The sequence below is a fragment of the Echiichthys vipera genome (assembly GCF_963691815.1).
Source record: "Echiichthys vipera genome assembly, chromosome: 15".
Classification (NCBI taxonomy): domain Eukaryota; kingdom Metazoa; phylum Chordata; class Actinopteri; order Perciformes; family Trachinidae; genus Echiichthys; species Echiichthys vipera.
The window spans coordinates 8,677,724-8,696,471 of NC_139840.1; the positions used below are offsets into that span (position 1 = coordinate 8,677,724).

The following is an 18,748-nucleotide window of genomic DNA, read 5'->3' on the forward strand; positions in this document are numbered from 1 at the left end:
CAGCGTTACTTCCTGTTTGAAGCATTTCTTTTTGGTTGCAGAAAAGCCACTTGAACACATTTTACCGAGCTGTCATCCTGAGATCACAAATGCACACAACAGTGACTTAATGAAAACAATACTTTTATTTTGGTTATGTATAACTTCTTATTTACACAAATGAATGCTTATTCAAGTTATCCACTGCTGTCTGTATAAATGGATCTTTACCATGGAGATAGCTAGAGAGCAGGAGAATGGGCTGTGCAGATAAAAATACACAGATATACAGTCACAGTAAAAATGCTGTCAGGATAGCCAACATTCATGCACGAGAGTCGAACGTACTGCACTGAATAAGGCCTACAAACTGTTGCTGATTGTTACAAAAAAAAGAAGCTCATATCTCAAAGTGTAAAGTTAAAGACAACCAGATTAGCTGTTTTTTTCTGAAGTACTCTGACTTTTTACTTAAGATATCCTATGACCTGGACGACTGAGAATCTTCATACACAAAAGCCAAGTACAGTAACTATACAGGTGCATAATGGTTCACCACATTTCTCATTGTCTCATACAAGGTCAAGTGCAAATAAAAAGGAAAGAACAAAGATAAATTGAAGGCTAAATGGAGGCAGTGAAAGGCCGGAATAAATTAGCAGATGATGATGATGATGAATAATTGACAAGGAAAGAATGGTAACAAAACGAAGAATATGGATGAATTAGGGGGCATGAATAAATGCAATATTTAATGAGAGAACCATTATATAAATATGAAGATTTCCTTTTGGAAAAAGCTTTCATTTTGGAGAGAGACAGGAACCGTAGAAATTACAGAAATTTAATTGGTTAGTGTTTCTAAAAGTACAAGTGCCATTATTAAATTGACAATGTGTGACCTGCAGTTATTCCACAAATGAGAAAGGGTCACGTTCCCAAAGCGAGAATTTCTTCATATAAAGACAAATAGCAAGATGTTGGTAAATGCATTTGTATAAAATGCCCCAAACTAATCAGAGAAATGGCATAAATAAATAAATAAATAAATAAATAAATAAATAAAATGAATTGAAACATTCAGACACAACCCCTACATGTTTAAATTGTTTCTTTCGTGTGTACAGTATTTTCCTGTGCTTAAGAGTCGTCGTCAGTTTTAATGATGTGGAAAAGAGTAACATTAAACAGGACCTGGTGGCCGTTGTTCCAGCCATAGAGGGTGCGGTCCCTGGCGTTGTAGTCCAACATAGACATGTGGAAGTACTGGTTATGAAAGGGAATGTCTGTATACTCATATGTGGAGGTTTTAGTGGAGTAAGCATAGTACACCTTGGCGCCGGTCAGGTGGGAGTTAGTGATGTAGAGCGTCCCACAGATCATAAAAGACTCGCCTGCATTCCTCTTTGAGTACTCCGTGTTCCATGTGTTGAGGATCTGCAGCGTGTCCGGGTTCAGCTGACTGATGACGATGTTCCCAGCGTTCTGGTTGGTAGCGTACACGGCCCACAGGCCCAGCTCGTCCGCCATCAGGTCGATGTCAGAGAAGCCTCCCCAGGTGTAAGGGTAGACATTATGGAATCCGGCTGACTCGAGAGCCCTCTGGGTGACCACGCGGCCCGTCTCAAAGCTGTACCTCACTATAATGTTGCTCTGCATCTTGTTGTAGTACAGAGAGCCGTTGTACACCACGTGGTCGGTTCCAGCCCATTTGAAAGGCAGGTTGTAGGTTCTGGACTCGACTCCTGCCACAAAATCAGCGATGGATTTATACTCTTTTACTATCTTGTTGTTGGTGTAGCTGTCCATGTACCAGACCTGAAGACAAACAAATACAGACAGCGTTCCTATGATAACTTATAAGAAACAGTGCCACCTGTAAATGTACAAGAAACACTAATAGTACTCAGTCACTCACATAATCTCAGAATAAGGATTTTAGAATTTGAGTTTGTTTAGGTATTTAGTAAAATATAGTTCTGTAATTTTTATTAAATGTATCTAGTAGGTTTTTAATGAACTTATTTACTAACCGATTTAAGATCTGCAGTGGAGTTTTTGACCACTAGTCAACTGGTGCTTTGGAACAATGTTTTGATGTATGTGTCTGTTTGTATCTGTTTTTATGTGTATGTGTTTGCGTACAAAAAGGCAGGTGACGCAAATCATTAAAAATGTTCAAAGCAAAGAGAATAGTTATGTTAAAGGACTTTACTTAGTGAGGCATAATGTATGCAATGCCATGCCCTACTAACTAGCATCTGAGGTCTTTATTATTTTTAAGGAAAAACTGACTTTAAAAAATGCAAATGCATATGTGGATGGAAATGCATTAACATGTTAGTTAAAGCCTCAAGGATACACACAATGTAATATGTGATTTTAAAACAAAAGTTGTTTTTTTTACATTAAACCTCCTCTCCTAATTTCTCTATTCTGTGACTGTTTGTGTGGTGGTTTCAATCCAGTTTGTGTATTGTGTATTTATTTGTAAATCTCTGTCCTGAAGGTGCAGCATCCTTCAAAAGCATCCTTTAGTGCTCACTGGATGCCTGACAAGGCCTCAGCCATCTTGTGGTGTATGTAAATGCTGATGAAGGCCCTGTGCCAAAAGGGAATAAAATGTGTTTTCACATTCATTCAATAGAATGTCCAAAATATCAAGCGAGCAACAAAAAGGTTTATATTTGATCACAGCAGTTAAGTGTACAAAAAAGTTTAGTGAGTATTGTATTGCAATTCAACGTCTCTCCTCCCTGAACAACAGGAGGGAAGCAGTTGTATGTGAATTATTAAACCGCTGCGCGATGCTTCAAAGGGTCGCAACATACGGCAAAGAACATCAACTCAGCTCACCCTGTTGTTTTTGGGAGATGCCTGTGGGTCGGTCATCCAGGCTCCAAATCTGGTCCCTGAAGTTTTCACAGTCAGTGGCCCAGTGATCTTCATTAGCTTACCGCATGCTGTGAACACATCACACACAGCTCTGGTCACAAACTGCACATCCTCCACAGGAGAAAACTACAGACAATATTATGATGGTAATACCGGAAGAAATCTCCAAGCATCGCTTCAATCTGTGGTGAAGGGATAAACAAAAAAAGTTGTAGCTCTGTACATCTTAAGGCCTAAAGTAGCTCCTAACTTGCTGATTTTGTAGTAACTCTTAAGAAAGTAAGTCCTGAATTAAGGACTCCTAAATTTTTGGTTTAAGAGTATTTCACAAAACATTTTGGATCTGTTATAAGTAGCAAAGAAGAGGACTCCTCTCAGAGCAAATCCCAAACAATCCTAAAATGGCTGCTGCCGGAAATCTTTGCAATCACGTCAACATTTAAGAAACCTTTATGATGGTAAGAAAGCTGCATTTATTTCCAGGCATATTTCTTTCCCTACGCTTCTTTTTTTGGCTTTTGACCTTATCCCGACTGAATTTTCCTCAAATAGTGTCCTTCCTTTCATGCACAAGTTGGGAAAGAAATAAAAGCTGTTTGGTTTTTGTTTGCACCTGTCACTATCAGTCATGGTTACTGTTGTCTGATAATTACGAGGCATCTTACATTGATATTTGTTAATTGTTTACGAGCTGCCAGACATGTAAGGGGCTGACGATTAGCTGCACATATACGTGACGAGTCAGTAACCTTTATTAGTCTTTTTTTCATCAGTGACACTTAGCCTATATTAGCCTATAGCCTATAACAGCTCTAGACCCAAGGCGATCAACCACATTCACGAAACAGGACATCATGCATTAGCTTAAAAGTTCCCAGGAGCTTTGTGAAAAGGTTTTAAGAGGACACTCTTAGCGGGAAACTTTTAGAGCTTTTCTCTGCTACTATAGAAATTAAACGATTACCAGAAAAACCAGTACAACAACTAGTAAAACCTCTTCTTCTGTGTCAGAGCTGGCTGACTATTTATCCCACATGGTTTATTATTTGAAGTAGCTGCACTTCATTAATCTTGCCAGGCACTTGTACTCAAGCAAGTTCCCTATTAAGTATTTAACTGCTGTTTTACCTAATCAATCAAAGCTATATGCACAATGAATAGTTTAATAATCATCTCGAGCTCAGGCAGATTTCCAGCCACATCCCGTTAGCATTAACATATATTCTGTTGTGGTAGAGATTTAAAGGCATCATTTGAAGCTGTAGAAAATGAATTGAAAATATTGAAGCATTGGTTCGACTCAAATAAATTAACTCTGAACTTAAAGAAAACTAAATTTATAATATTTGCAAATCGTCCAATCAATGTGGAAATGATACAGAGATTGAACAAGTAAATGAAATTTAGTTTTTAGGAATAATATTGCAAAAAAAGGTAAGTTGGAAAAATCACATAAATTATATAGAGGCAAAAGTTTGCAAATCATTAGCAGTCATTAAGTAAGAAAGGTTAAATCATTTTTAAATGATAAAACATTATATGTATTGTATTGTTGGTGCTCCCCTACATGACCTATGGTCTGGAGGTGTGGGGAAACACATACCAAACTAACACCAAACCAGTCAGTTTGATCCAAAAAAGGGCAATGCCACTTATGAATAAAGCTGGATATAGGGAACACACAAATACACTTTTCATCCGAAAAAAAAGCCTTGAAATTGAAGGACTTGGTTTACTTTCGAACGGCACAATTTCTGTTTGAAATAATGAATAATCAACTCCCCATTCTGATTCAGAACCTGTTTCAGGAAAGGGAAAGTACCTAACTGCTGAGAGGGCAAGACGTGCTAAAAAAGCCCATTGTTAGAACAAATGCAAAAATGCATTGTATTTCTGTTGTTGGAGTGAATGTTTGGAATGATTTTGCCGTAGATTTAAAAGATTGCAGAACATTAATTTTTTATAAAACTGTTCTCAAGAGGAACATTATTCAAACACATGTTGATTGTGTATCCTGATAGCAGGAATAAATTAATTATCAGACATTTTCTTTTTGACCTGTGTGTAGCAGCGACCTAAGTTTATGTATTTAAAGGGTAGGCGTTATAAGCTTAGCTTCTGCCTATTCCCTTTTTTCAGACCTTATACATTTATTTTTTGTGTTTGTCATGAAATGTCTTTGTCTGAAATGCCTGAAAATAAACTGAACTGAAACATATTAGCTATTCACATTGGCACTTTGATATGCTCCATCAAAGTTGATAACAAGGAAATTGGCAAATTGGACTTTAGTTATGCAAACCTTTATTAGAGGCAAAGCTGCTCTGGAGGCAGAATTAGATGACTTACACATAACTGGGTGGCAAAAGAACCACCAGAAGAGCTTTTGAACGCCAAACTGAAAATGGCAAGGAAGAACCCAGAAGGGTATAAAAACAAACAAAAAACAAAAAACAAATAGCTTAAAAAATAAAGTAAATTGCATTTTATCACAATTAGCAGCCAGAGTACAAAGCTTCATGCTACTACCACGTTTTACCTCTTTGAAAATGTTCTTTGAGATTTTCTTAACATTATCTCTGTCTTCAGTAGCAGTCCTACTATTCCCTGCTCTGTATCTAAAATGCCAATCTGCTGATAGCTGCAAGAAATGTGTCTATGGACCCTCGGATAATCTGGAGTCACCATTCCTGAGTCTGCTTTTATGGACTTACTGAGTTTGCTCATGCAGTTGCGGAGACGATTTTCCAGGTTTAGGACCCTCTGTTGCAGCTCCTCATAGTCATAAGCTCCCATTTCCTCCTGGATGCCCATCAATACGCCAGACAGGTTCTTGATCTCCTCTTTGAACTGGGAGATGAGCTTGGCGTCTGTCTTGTATTGCTCCAATACAGGGATCAGTGGCTGCAGGGACTCCATCTTTCCCTTTAGGTCCTGAAAACACCAAGGACACACCACTGCAAAAATACCTGTCTTCGCAAATCTCTCAATCGGGAAAGACAGTTAGCTTCGTTACCAATGCAGTTGTTTCAGGGGAGTTTTATGTTATAAGGTTCGGCATCTTTAACTACGCCAGAACATATGATTCAAGTAAACAGAAGCATATTATCCTGTCAAATTTTTTTCAACTCGAATAATGGCATCTCATGATTATGATTATTGATGCATTAATGTGTACGATTAATCCATAATGATTCATTACGTACATACATTTGTACTTTATATTAATAACATGAGTCTGTAAAGTAACTGCAAATATATTGTAGTGAAGTACAAAGTCAAATATTTCTAATATTTATACCCTTTCTTCCAAATGTAGTAGAGTTTAAGTAACCTACAAAATAGCATAAAAAAAGAGTTTTAGGATGTTTTTTAGGATTTCAAGTCAGAAGTTTCTTATAAAGCTTGTCTAGCTTTTAAGGCAATTTTGTGTTTGGAAGTGGTAGTCTCGTATTGATCGAGTCACTTTATTTGTGACTAGATCAATACGATCAATAGGTTTGTCTATTTACATGCTTCTCAGATATCTTTAGAGGAGGTCATTTCACAATCTCTCCTGTGATGTTTTTTACACAATCCAATCCAAAATCCAATCCAGATCAAACCAAATCATACCTGAAAGTTCTTGTTTACGAGTGTCTTCCTGTCCGATTCGATCTGTCGAAACTTTGACCGCAGCCCTTTGATCTGGCTCTCCATCCTCATGATATACTGAAAGTCCCTCTGCGTCCGCAGGTTCAGCATCTCGATTGACTGTGTCATGTTCTGCACCTTTTGAAAAGAATGGAACAGTGCAGCATTGATTTTTCCGTCCAGTGTGGGATGAAAATGTCCTCAGCTGTTCAGTGCCATGCTCTAACTTCCCAAGGAACAAATCAACATTTTGACCTCCAACATCTTTTACCCATCTGCGTGTGAACTGAATTGAGCCATGTGTTATTACATGGACACACAATGGTTACATGGCTGCATTCTTGCTCATGTTTATACATGTTTATATTTCACTTTAGCGGTTATAATTTAATGCAAATTGTGTTGTTTATTGTCGTGAATAAACTATTGAACCTGCTAGTTTTGATATCACAATTAAGAGTTGATATTTGACACGTAAACATTACTGTGTCTCTCTGGTTTAACAAAAGCACACTAGGTTTATGGGGCATGTGAAGAAGAAGAGATGTGGTCCTTTCTCTCTTCTGCCTTTGACTCTAATGGACAGTACTGGAGCACATCACTAGCAAAGTGGCACAACATTCGCACATTGTGTTCTGCATACTTTTCTGGCTCTGGTAGAGGGATCCTGAAATGGCCTCACTGAAGCCCAGAGGCAGCTTAGTACATTAGTGGCAAAGGCCCCGCTGAATGACAGAGAACACCCTTTGGAATACAACATTAAAATGCAGGCTAGAGAAATGTTTCCTAATATGGCACACTTATTTAGAAAAGTGACCTTGGTGCTGTGCTGTTTGTTTGTAGATAATGAATTAAATTGCTATTGTCAAGGGGGGGTGTAATTTGGTATAAAAAGTCATGTTTCTTATTCAATTCACAAAGTTGGCTGTTGAATTCAGAGCTACATCACTTTAAAATCCATACTCATGGTGAAAGAATGATAAAAACTCTTGAAAGGCAGTTTTCTTTCCTGACAGATATAATCTTCCTAATCAAATAATAATGACAATCAAAACCATAGCATTATCCTTGAATGATCTGTTGCCAAAAAAACAAAACAGCAATACTCCAGTTCTGTTAAGGTAGGATGGAAAGCATTCTCATCTTCTATTGCAGCCATTCAGCTGATGTCATCCATGTAATATATGCAGAGGTGGAAAATAGGGTTACGGACGTTGCTGGTGCAATCTCTCAGAGGATTAGGGCAACAAAGAAGCATGAATAACGATAGAAATCAATGTGCTATATCTATGTGAATGTGCTGGATGCTTACAGTAAACTTGTGTGTTTAGAGAGTCTGTGTGTTGTTGTGTGTGGCTGTGTGCACAAACCTTCTCCAGGAGCTGGCGGAGCTGTCTGCCTTTGGCATCTCTGGAGCACAGATTCTGTTCAGGTGCCACCACTGTGCAGACACAACGCCCATCTGCATCTTGAGCTGAGCTGTACACCTGCCACCCTTCCTTTGGCCTGATGGTCTGCATACAGAAAAACGCAGCACAGTTGTAGATATATAGCAAACACATCTAGAGGCAGATACACTGACTAGATTCAGCACCAATGATATCATCATGAAATTGCGGCACACAGCTGTTATGTTTTCTTATTTTTTCCCTCATGGGACTTCCATTGTTCTGCCATATGCACCCAAAGCTTTAACAACAACCAATTCCCCTGACTTATAAAAAAAAAGTCTGGCATTGCTTTTACTTTAAGATATTCCACAATATATGGCCTACAATGAATTTCCTCCTTAAAAATACAGTATTCTGGTCCTGATGAATAACCCAAGTATGAAAATTCCTCTATTCCTCCTCACTTAGCCTAAACTGAAAGTCCTGCTGGGAGATGCAGATAAACCTGATTTGTGGGAGCTTTTCCCACTCTTTATTACATCCAACATGCTCCACAGCACCAGAGTATAAAGCTTTAAGAACATAAAGTGATGCAGCATAAGCCAATGCAGCATATTTTAATGCAGCACCATCCACTAACGTCAGAGTGTACACAGTAAAAAAAAATGTCTCGCTCCAAATATTGATCAAAGTGTCCTCAAGTGTTGGAAAAGTTGAAAGCTATCAGACACATAAATGGCATCGGTATTTGAACAATACCTCTGTTCATTGTCAGCCTGGGAAATTAACACAAGCCTACAGCCAAAAGCTGGCAACCTTTTGACTGCGGACGGTAAATGTGTCTGCACTACCAGTGTCTTTGGCAGACAACCAACCATTGTTTGGACTTAGGTTTACATTCTAAAACTCAATGTGGCTGGAGAATAACATGTGGAATCAGCCAGCCTTTGAAGCTCATGAACACAAAAGAGAAGTGCCCCGTTTTCATTGTGCATGCATCATTTTCCTTTTCCCAGTCATCTTCACCTGTCAGTCAGAACAGTTTAAAGAGTGTGTGGAATAAGCCATGGAAGATCATGACCCCCCCCCCCCCCCCCCACACACACACACACACACACACACACACACACACACACACACACACACACACACACACACACACACACACACACACACACACACACACACACACACACACACACACACACACACACACACACACACACACACACACACACACACACACACACACACACACACACACACCCCGCGCGAGCAGACAAAACATTGCATTGATGAGAAAGCTTAGACTTTGACTCATCATTTAAACCCACCTGAGAGACTTTTGACGGTAAAGTCTAGGAATCGTTTGTCCTGTTGTAAGAATGGAATGGCTGTTCAAACCTTGGAGACTTCATTTGCAATGCAGGCATTTGTGTTATGCTGTTTTATTACCATTTTATTTTTTGGCACTCTGCCCCATCTTCTTTTCATTTTTTAATCTTGAAGTCAAAAAATAAAATAAAACGATACCTTCTGCAATAAATCTCTTGAACTTTCATTTTTCTACAAGCACAACTCTCATCAGATTCAAAGAAAATAGTTTCAGGTATTCCTTAAGCACTGCAGCCCTGATCTTTGCCCCCCCCCCCCCTTATTGGTTGTTGGTAAAGTTTGTGATTTACGAATTAAAACTTATTGTACTGATGCCCTGATGTGAAGTTGGTCCCTTTATGATCGTCAGATTAAAGCCATGACAACGGTATCATAAACTCACCGTGACAATCGGATTTTTGACATGATGTGCCAACTCTGAACCGCATTACATGATGAAACACTGTATATTGTACTGAGGTCATGTGTAGGAGATACTGGATGGCTTGGTGCACCATGAGTGTAGCTGGAATCTTCCTCTCTTATGGCATCGTAGCTGAATGGAGTGAACACCCTCAGCTCTTCTTTTTCTTACTTTGAAAGGCTCCTTAAAAGAATCCTGTTTCACTGTTAAAACGGTCTTTCTCCTCCGTCTCTTGAGTGACGCACGTCCTTTCCCTCTTCTCGCTCTCACATTTTCTCATATTAAAATGAATCTGTAGCTCAGCCAAGCCAGATGCACTCTCCAAGTCTCCACAAATAATTTGTTAAATAATTCAGACAGCTGGTTCCTCTTTTGTTTTTGCCGTTCCTTCAGACTTTTCTGACAGATCTCTATTCAGTTTTGAGCATCCTGTAAACATTTCCTGTTTTTGTGAACAAACGGGAAACATTAATTCTGCACATCACTATCAATCATGGCAAGGTGATATAGTATCTGAGGACACTGCTTTGCAATCAAGACACTGGCAAGGGGATTGTACTCTGCATGGGTGGCATGAACCTAATCGACCATTGTTCTCATCCAAATGGCTTGGTGATCTGCAAGCTGCTCTTCCTAATTTGGGATAACGCTCCCAGATGCATTCCAATTCCGCAAAGCTCAAACGGACAGGACACATTTCTCTATGAGACATCACATTTCAAAAAATAAAGAAGCATGAGTAAGAAAACATTTCGGCATCCAGAATAAATCACTCATTCACGGTAAAGTAAGACTGAGAGAGGGAACATGCCTGTAAGATGTTATGTGCAGCATTTTTCTGCATTGGAGGGATGGGATAGACTTCACAGAGGCAATATGTTTTTAATTCATTTATTCACAATGATTGAACTCTCCCTTAAAAGTGAGTTATATGCCTGGCAATACTCCAGGATCAATAGCAGTGCTGCGTGGTGGATGTAGGCAATAAACATGAGTGCTGTGAGGGTGCCTCTTCCTCTGCCACCACTTTAAAGTCAGTCTTTATTATTTCACATGATCTTTCTCCAAACATTGCTGGCATGTCCGTGTTAAACACTGCCAACGCTGAAATGTGTGTGCGGGCTATAGTGACTACAGCAAAAGAAGAAGCAGCCACATGCAAAAACGCCCGCTAACTGAAATGACTCACCAGTATCCACTTACCATTTTTGCAATGCTCCACCCTAATTAAAGACGTCCCCAATAACTGAACTTTAAAACAAGGACGTAACATGGCACGCTGTTGAAGTTTATCCTATTTTCCTATTTTTTATATCCTTTCTATGGTTTTTTTTAAAGAGTAACGTGAAGACGGTGAACTCACCACTGAAGGGCAGTATCCGAACAGCAGCAGGAACAGCAGCGGGTTCAGGACCACCGACAGCGTCCACATTCTGTCGGCTGCTACAATGTCTCCCTCCTCCACCCACTCCCGCGACAGGGAACAACAATTTCACGCAAGTTTCTGCCCGTGGGCTCGCGCGTCCTCGTCCACTACGCGCTGGTAGCAAACATGGCTTCCAGCGTCCCCGTTACGCTGCCATGGGGGCAGCGGGGAGAAACCCGGTTTCTGTCTGCAAGAGAGGGGAAAAAGTTTGTGGGTACGCACGCAGCGGAAAAAAAACCCCGCTTCGTTAACGTTACAGGGACCCTTGTTCACGGATATGACATCATACAGCTGCCTCTCTCGACTTTTAATGGATCCACCGGCAGCTGTGCAGCGACAAAAGTTGCAGCTGGCAGTATTCACCAGAAAACGGGACGGAGGCGCGAGATGCTGCGTTTTTGTTCCCCGAGTGCACGCGCAGAGAGAAGGAGCGCGAGAGGATGCTATGACAGCAGCACGCGAAAAAAAAAAAAAAAAAAAGGCAATTTACTTTCATATGGCACTGGATATTATCCGTCAGTACTTTCGTGAAAATGTGTGAAAGTAAAGGTGCAGTTCACCAAAATGATGCCAAAACACTGTCAAGTTTCCCTCCAGGCCTACTGGTATGGTACGATATGGAAACCCATTCATGCCAAGAAAAGAAACATATACAATTATATGAAATGGTACATCAAATAAGGAGTCAAACTGTGAGATAATAAGTGAGAGGATGCTATGACAGCAGCACGCGAAAAAAAAAAAAAAAAAAAAGGCAATTTACTTTCATATGGCACTGAATATTATCTGTCAGTACTTTAGTGAAAATGTGTGAGAGTAAAGGTTCAGTTCACCACAATGATCCCAAAACACTGTCAAGTTCCCCTCCAGGCCTACTGGTGTGGTATGATATGGGAACCCATTCATGCCAAGAAAAGAAACATATTCAATGATATGAAATGCTACATCAAATAAGGAGTCAAACTGTGAGATAATAAGTCATATATTTTGACTAATTAGTCAAAACATTTTAAGTTGAACCCAAAGAGTAATAGATGAGAGGCCCACGTGTTGACAAGAGTCTGGCCAATCAGAGCTCCTGCTGCTGCTTTGTGGGTAGGATTTGAACCTTTATGTTGTGTTCAATTCTATTCAATTCAATTTTATTTATAGTGCCAAATCATAACAGAAGTTATCTCAGGACACTTTACAGAGTAGGTAAAGACCACACTCTATGACTTATTTATGCTAAACATAGACTCAACAATTCCCCCGTAGAGTACGGTGGCAACGAAAACCTTCCCTATAACAGGCAGGAACTTCAGACAGACCCAGCTCTGTAGGGGACGGACATCTGTCTGCACCGGTTGGGGAGGAAGAAGAAAAGAGAGAAAAGACGGACAGATGGACAGAGAAAGACAAACAGAGACAGACACACTTCCAGTAACTATAATAATATCTATAGTAATGTGAATATGACTTATTAATACAGCAGAATAGTAGAAACAAGCACAGCTAAGGTGATAGGTTATAATAGTAGCAGGAAGCGTCATGCAGGACCACGGCAGCAGGCACCACCACGATCAGCAGAGACCTGCGAGACGACAAAGCACAAACAACTCCGTGCTTTGTTGTAAATATTTCCCGCAGATTGACGACTATTTGTGTCTTTGCATTGACTTTGCGAACGCAGACGTGCGAACACAACTTTAGGCAGCTAGCTGGTTACAAATATTAAAATTAAAACATGAGATGGAACCTTAATGTTAAACCAGGGCACAGATGAATTATGAGTTGGTATTTGATGGGCAGACACACAAGTAGGCTACATTTAAAAACAAAATTATTTTATTTAAAGATTTTTAAGTGCATTTTTGCATATCAATTCATTTTTTTTAACTAAATATAGTGTAACAAAAACATATTCTGATGGCACACATGAGGCTGTGTACATTTTGACAAATGATCTTGTAATTTACCTTTTAACTTAAACTATTTTTTAATTTGGTGTTTTCATACTTACCATTAGTATTTAGATTTTTTTCATTCCTATTCCATCTTTTTTTCCCCGCTACTTTGAAAACTTTTCTAAGATCAGAAATAATTGGCCTAATAATATTATTTTTTAATTACTTTTTACATTACATTTACATGTTTATTGGAACTTCTTTTTTTTTTTTTTTTACAGAAGAACTAGTCCTTATGAAAACTTCTCACAGCAGGATAGTAATTCAGGTTAAGAAGGTCAGCGTGTCTGGAAATAGAGACAACGATGTGACCACTAAAAACAAAATCCTATTTTGAATTAACCGACCATTTAAACACTGGAAACACTTAAAATCCCAAGACCTCTTTACCATATAGAAATATAATCTATCATCCTGCTGAAACAAGTGGCACAGGCTTTCTGTGGTGTAATGCTGTTATAATGTTCCTCAACGGCCAAAACCATAAGTCACATACTCTCATATGACAGTATTTTCAGGGCTTAAAATTAATTGAGACGAGGTAGTAAATAATACGTGGAGCTCAATATGCATATAAATGGAGTTCACGGCTTGTGGAGGAGTAAGACGCACGGCTGTTTATTCAGATTTTGTGCTCAAGCTGTTCTATAAGATTTAGAAGAAATCTTAAACATAACCTTCAGATGTTTTGAAGTAGGTTAAGATTGGAAATGTGTTTTGAAAGCAAGTGCTTCTGGCTGCTTTTGTTTTACATTTATCTTAAATTGTCCTTATCAGTTTTCCGACAGTTGTTCAGGAACAGTTTCCGCAGCATTTTAAGAAGTTTTTTTATTTTAAATATTACTCAAACATAGCATGAAACGTCAATATTCTAATTGTATATTGCATGATTATGAGATGATCCAGTAAAAACAACAAAAACCCGTATAAAAACACGATCATTTCATCAACTGAGAGTCTAAGTAGTAGACTTTGCTGAACATTTTTGATTGGATGTACTTAAACATTACGTCACTAATATATGTCTGGAGCATTCTTGTGCTCTTGGAGCTCTTGACTTGAGCTCCGGCCGTGGCTTCTGTACTCTGATTGCCATTCAGACCTTTCCCCTAGACTAGAGAATATGCTCACAGTCCTTGACATCATGGAGCCACCTTAACCCTGGTGGAAAGCCTTCGTACTTTTACTTTGTACTGGCCCATCAATGTTTCCCTTTTTTTGAGGAAATTGTACAGACTGTTCTTGTTGTTTTACAGTGGAAAAGCAGCAAAGGAGATAGGAGGATGCTAAGCTCCTTCAGTTTCGGGGAACACATTTGGTTTCACACACTGGCTGGGTGAGGTGTTCAGCTATTCAGCCTTCTCTGGGCATGTCAGGCAATGCTAATAGGACTACAGGTAGAATAAACTGCAGGCCTGAGGAGGAGGATGTCTCCAGGCCCTCTCCCAGATCAGCAGTCAGAAGCAGGTTGGGATGAGGTCATGGGTTAGGCAATGAAGCACAGTACTGTTGGAGTCTTTCCCAGCGAAACAGTTTGAACAGAGAATACTTGAACTCAAAAAGTGTCTTTGACAGGAGAAGGAGACAGAAGTTTCTTGGTGCTCTTGAACAAAGAGTTTTTCGTAAGCCATGACCTGCATTCCTTATGAGATTCTCTCCAGCAATAACAACGGCTGCTGCATGCTTTGTGACTCAATCCAGTTCAATTTGGTTGTCATATGAGGAGGGCTGCACAATAAATCTTCTTTTTAATCATCATTGCAACAAAAGCTTGCACAATAGATGCATCGTAAAAGACACAATAGAAAACTTTAAAATGTAATTTCATTTTTTATGGTGCCTATTGTGTTTAGTTCCACGTTCAAATTGTTCAATAAAATAATGTCGGACATAATTTCCTTTCAGTATTTTTAATTCCACAACAAGCAGTTTGTTGTTTTTTATCAGTATACTGACAGCAGCTTTTATTTTTTAAGTGATATTCAACAGCGTTATCGCATATTGCATATTTTCCTCATGCTATATCCTGTAGCCCTAGTTCAGATGCACGGACACAAGGAATCGATTTCCTGAAGTAACTAAAAACAATCAATAGACAATAGAAAAAATGTAGATGCTGTAAAAACAGCAGATGTATTGTGTCTGTAGGAGTTGAAGACAACATCAACACAGAGAATCAGCAATTATCTACAAAAGAGGCACCAGTCAATACAGGTTGTTTTTTGTTCTCCAATAGGCTGAATATTATATGGTGTCCCCATTTCTAGAAAAATGTGCACTTGTACTTTTTGCTCTTTTGCTTCAGGTACAAACTTTTACAGTAAGTTCACAAATTGCCAGCTGCTCTGGTATTTTTCAGATTGAGTCTATGTGTGTGTGTGTGTGTGTGTGTGTGTGTGTGTGTGTGTGTGTGTGTGTGTGTGTGTGTGTGTGTGTGTGTGTGTGTGTGTGTGTGTGTGTGATCGTGTGTGTGTGTGTGTGTGTTTGTGTCATCATGGCAAAATGATGTCCTGGTAATCCATACCATAGCAGGAATTACCACACAGGCGATCTTGAGTGCTTTGCTAGATGTTTGTACTGTATATCTATCTGACAATCTGCAGTTTGATTTGTCACTATAGCGTTGCAACCGAGAAAGATGCAGTCATGAAAAGGTGAATGTGTGTTGTTGAGATCAAAGCTGACTATTTCCCTGGCGTTGTACACCCTGGCGAGATTGGATGTTGCGACTGGGGTGGTCCAATTGCAAGATGCTCTTCTCTATTTCTATCATTTTATTACCCATGAATTGACTTTTATGGACCAATAAAGTAGCTACATACTGTATGAAACCCGGATGTAACATTAAATTATATCGGCAACTTTCTCAATTAGTTACAATACTATAATATTTAACTAAGCTAGCAACATCTTCTAGCTAACGTGATAGGATTAGCTAGCAAGTTATTTAAAGCTAGCCATCAACTCTGTAGAATTAGGAAAAACAAAACGCAGTGCATTCATGTGAAGATAATGGCAACTAGGCAATATCATGATAGTTAAGGGAAGTATCTTAAGGGTTTCACTGGTTAGCACTGTCGCCTCACAGCAAGAGGGTTGCTGGTTTGAATCCAGACTGTGGCCCTTCTGTGTGGAGTTTGCATGTTCTTTACGTGTCTGTGTGGGTTTTCTCCGGGTTCTCCGGCTTCCTCCCACAGTCCAAAGACGTGCACGTGTTAGGTTGATTGATGACTCTAAAAATTGCCCGTAGGTGTGAATGGTTGTCTGTCTCTGTTTGTCTCTATGTGCCGTGTGATAGACTTGCGTCCTGTCCAGGGTGTACCCCGCCTCACGGCCGATGTCAGCTGGGATCGGCTTCAGCCCCCCCCCCGCGACCCCGTCAGGGACAAGCGGTTAAGGATGGATGGATGGATGTGGTGAGGTGGCTTAGTCTATCTTTTGTTTATTGTTCTGTGTGTGCGCTTGATGTTTCTTCCGATTTAAGTAAGATGAACCACGGCTCTGAATGTCTTTTTTGTCCTTTGGCTTAATTCATGCTGTGGTAGGGTCCATCCCTTCATGACCCTGAAAAGGAGTTAATGGGTAGAGAAAATGTGTAAGAATTGTGGAAGATTTATACAGTTACATTTTCTCCTTTCTTTGGAATCCGTCTCTCATCAGATGTGACTGCAGCCCACGGCAGCCCTGGAGTTTTGACAGAATAATTTAGGCATAGTGACCAAAGTGGGCGTCCTAGCACATTGTCTGTAACTTTAGGCCTGAGTCTTGAGTGGACATGTTTTTGAGTGTGAGAATGAGTAAGCAAGCAGCCCCTTACCCTTTGAAACATCCTCTTGTTGGACAGCCTTATTTTCTTCTACTTGTGCTGATTATGCAGTCATTTTTACCAGAAAAACATGTTGTTATGCCTTCAAAGATGAAAAACAGGTAGCCCAGGATTTATTTCAATAAATAAATAATAATAATAATAATTGCCCAAGCTAAATAGTTGGGCACACAAACTTAGTGATTACTCATCACAATATGTGCTTCCAATGACCAAAACATAAGGACAAGATTTAGGTTTAAGAAGTTCACCCAGAGAGCTGTACTGACAGATGAAATGATTCACACAGCAAAATGAAAACAGAGTTTTTCTTTCTGTAAATAGGTTAAAAACATTGCTGACTTAAGAGATGAGGAGGCTGTGAGATAAAGGTTTGTCCGTGTGAATATTGTACTTACCCATGAAAATAAATACAGATCTGTAGGATTTTCATTACCAATATTGTGAGCACACTCTTATAATGCTGTACTGTGTCAGCTACAACAAAGTTTGTTCAGTTCAGTTCAGTTCAAAGTTCAGTTGAAACCGGCAAACCTCCCAAGTCCATTTTGACATGTAATACTGCATGAATTAACATTTTTTAATTGCTTATTTTGTATGTTAGTAACAATTACCTTGAGTCTGCTTCTGGACAGCTTTCTATGAAACTGATGTAGTATGATCTTTTATTCTGACAACGTAGCGAAGGGAAAATAAATATTTCATGGCAGGCATCCGTTTGTTTTTACACTTGACACTGTAATAACACTTTACTACTACATATACAGCCTGCAATGACGTGTTTATGGAGCTGCTGAGATTCCTAAAGGAGTGTCGATGACATTGTTAATCGAACAATGGTCATAAACATTTAGTAGATGTTTGAGCATGAGAACAAACCTTTGTTTATCGTCAGAGGTTTTCGTATTGTCGTCGTAGTCGTCAAAAGTCAACATCGAAAGACAGGAATATTGTGCTCTGGCTCATTTAGAATATTTCCCTACATTATGCAAACCCTTTAATGAGTAGATCATTTTCCGATCTGCCTCGTTATTCTTTAGTAGCACAATTCTTTTTGTTCCTGATTTCAAAAATGACGGAACATCATCTATTTTATATAATCCATCCCATGTTTTGAACCTCGTCATTATCATGAATTAAATCTTTTCCCTCACACTCACCACTGCTAAAATGACAAACGCCCTGAGAGAAAAGATAATTACTGTCAATTTGCATTTGCTGCAGACTCTTCAACAGTATTACAGACAAAAACAGAGTTATTTTTAAGTCCTCTGCAGTATTTGGATTATGTAGTAAATTAAATTCCATGCAGTATCTGTAAGCGAGTCATTTAACTGTAAATAATAAGTATCAAGAAATCACACACATTTCTATTGTCGGTTTGAATGTGAATAAATGGAGCTGAACTCTCTGGAATGAAGCAGCATGTTGTTTGAAACACATATAATTGGACATGTGCTGTCTCAGAGAAGTGAATATTGGGTGGTTGTTGCACTTTGAAGTGACCTCTGAGTTTTTTTGTGTCATTCTGGGCACTGAAAGGAGTTTCTTTTTGAGACAAGTGTGTTAAAATCCAATTATTCTTCTTATTTTTTTAACAATACTGTGAAGATCTTTTTTGTCTGACATATGGTCTGACTGTATTTTCTACAAAACCAGCGGTGCAGTTAGGAAGCCTTATTAGTCCGGGGAGTGTTGTCATCCAGCTTTGGCACATCCGATCTCAGCATGTATTGTGTGACCATGCATCTTGTCTCACTGGGCTGGTTCTATGAACTCAGTTTTTGCTATAAATATAGGATAATCTGTAAGTGAATGCAAAGGATTGCAGTGTGCATTTGGCAAAGCACCCAA

At 39.2% G+C, this 18,748-nt stretch overlaps 1 protein-coding gene across 1 annotated transcript; it reads right to left on the bottom strand.

Annotated features, from left to right (window-relative positions):
• Nucleotides 1-194: 194 nt before the first annotated feature.
• Nucleotides 195-11,457, bottom strand: LOC310957701 (noelin-3-like). Its single transcript, XM_083928391.1, has 6 exons — nt 11,060-11,457; nt 7,878-8,021; nt 6,490-6,645; nt 5,589-5,808; nt 2,836-2,942; nt 195-1,797 (listed from the first exon to the last, which is right to left on the bottom strand). The coding sequence occupies exons 1-6, from the start codon at nt 11,126-11,128 to the stop codon at nt 1,120-1,122; spliced, it is 1,374 nt and encodes a 457-aa protein (XP_083784517.1). The 5' UTR covers nt 11,129-11,457; the 3' UTR covers nt 195-1,119.
• Between the last annotated feature and the right edge of the window lie 7,291 nt (nt 11,458-18,748).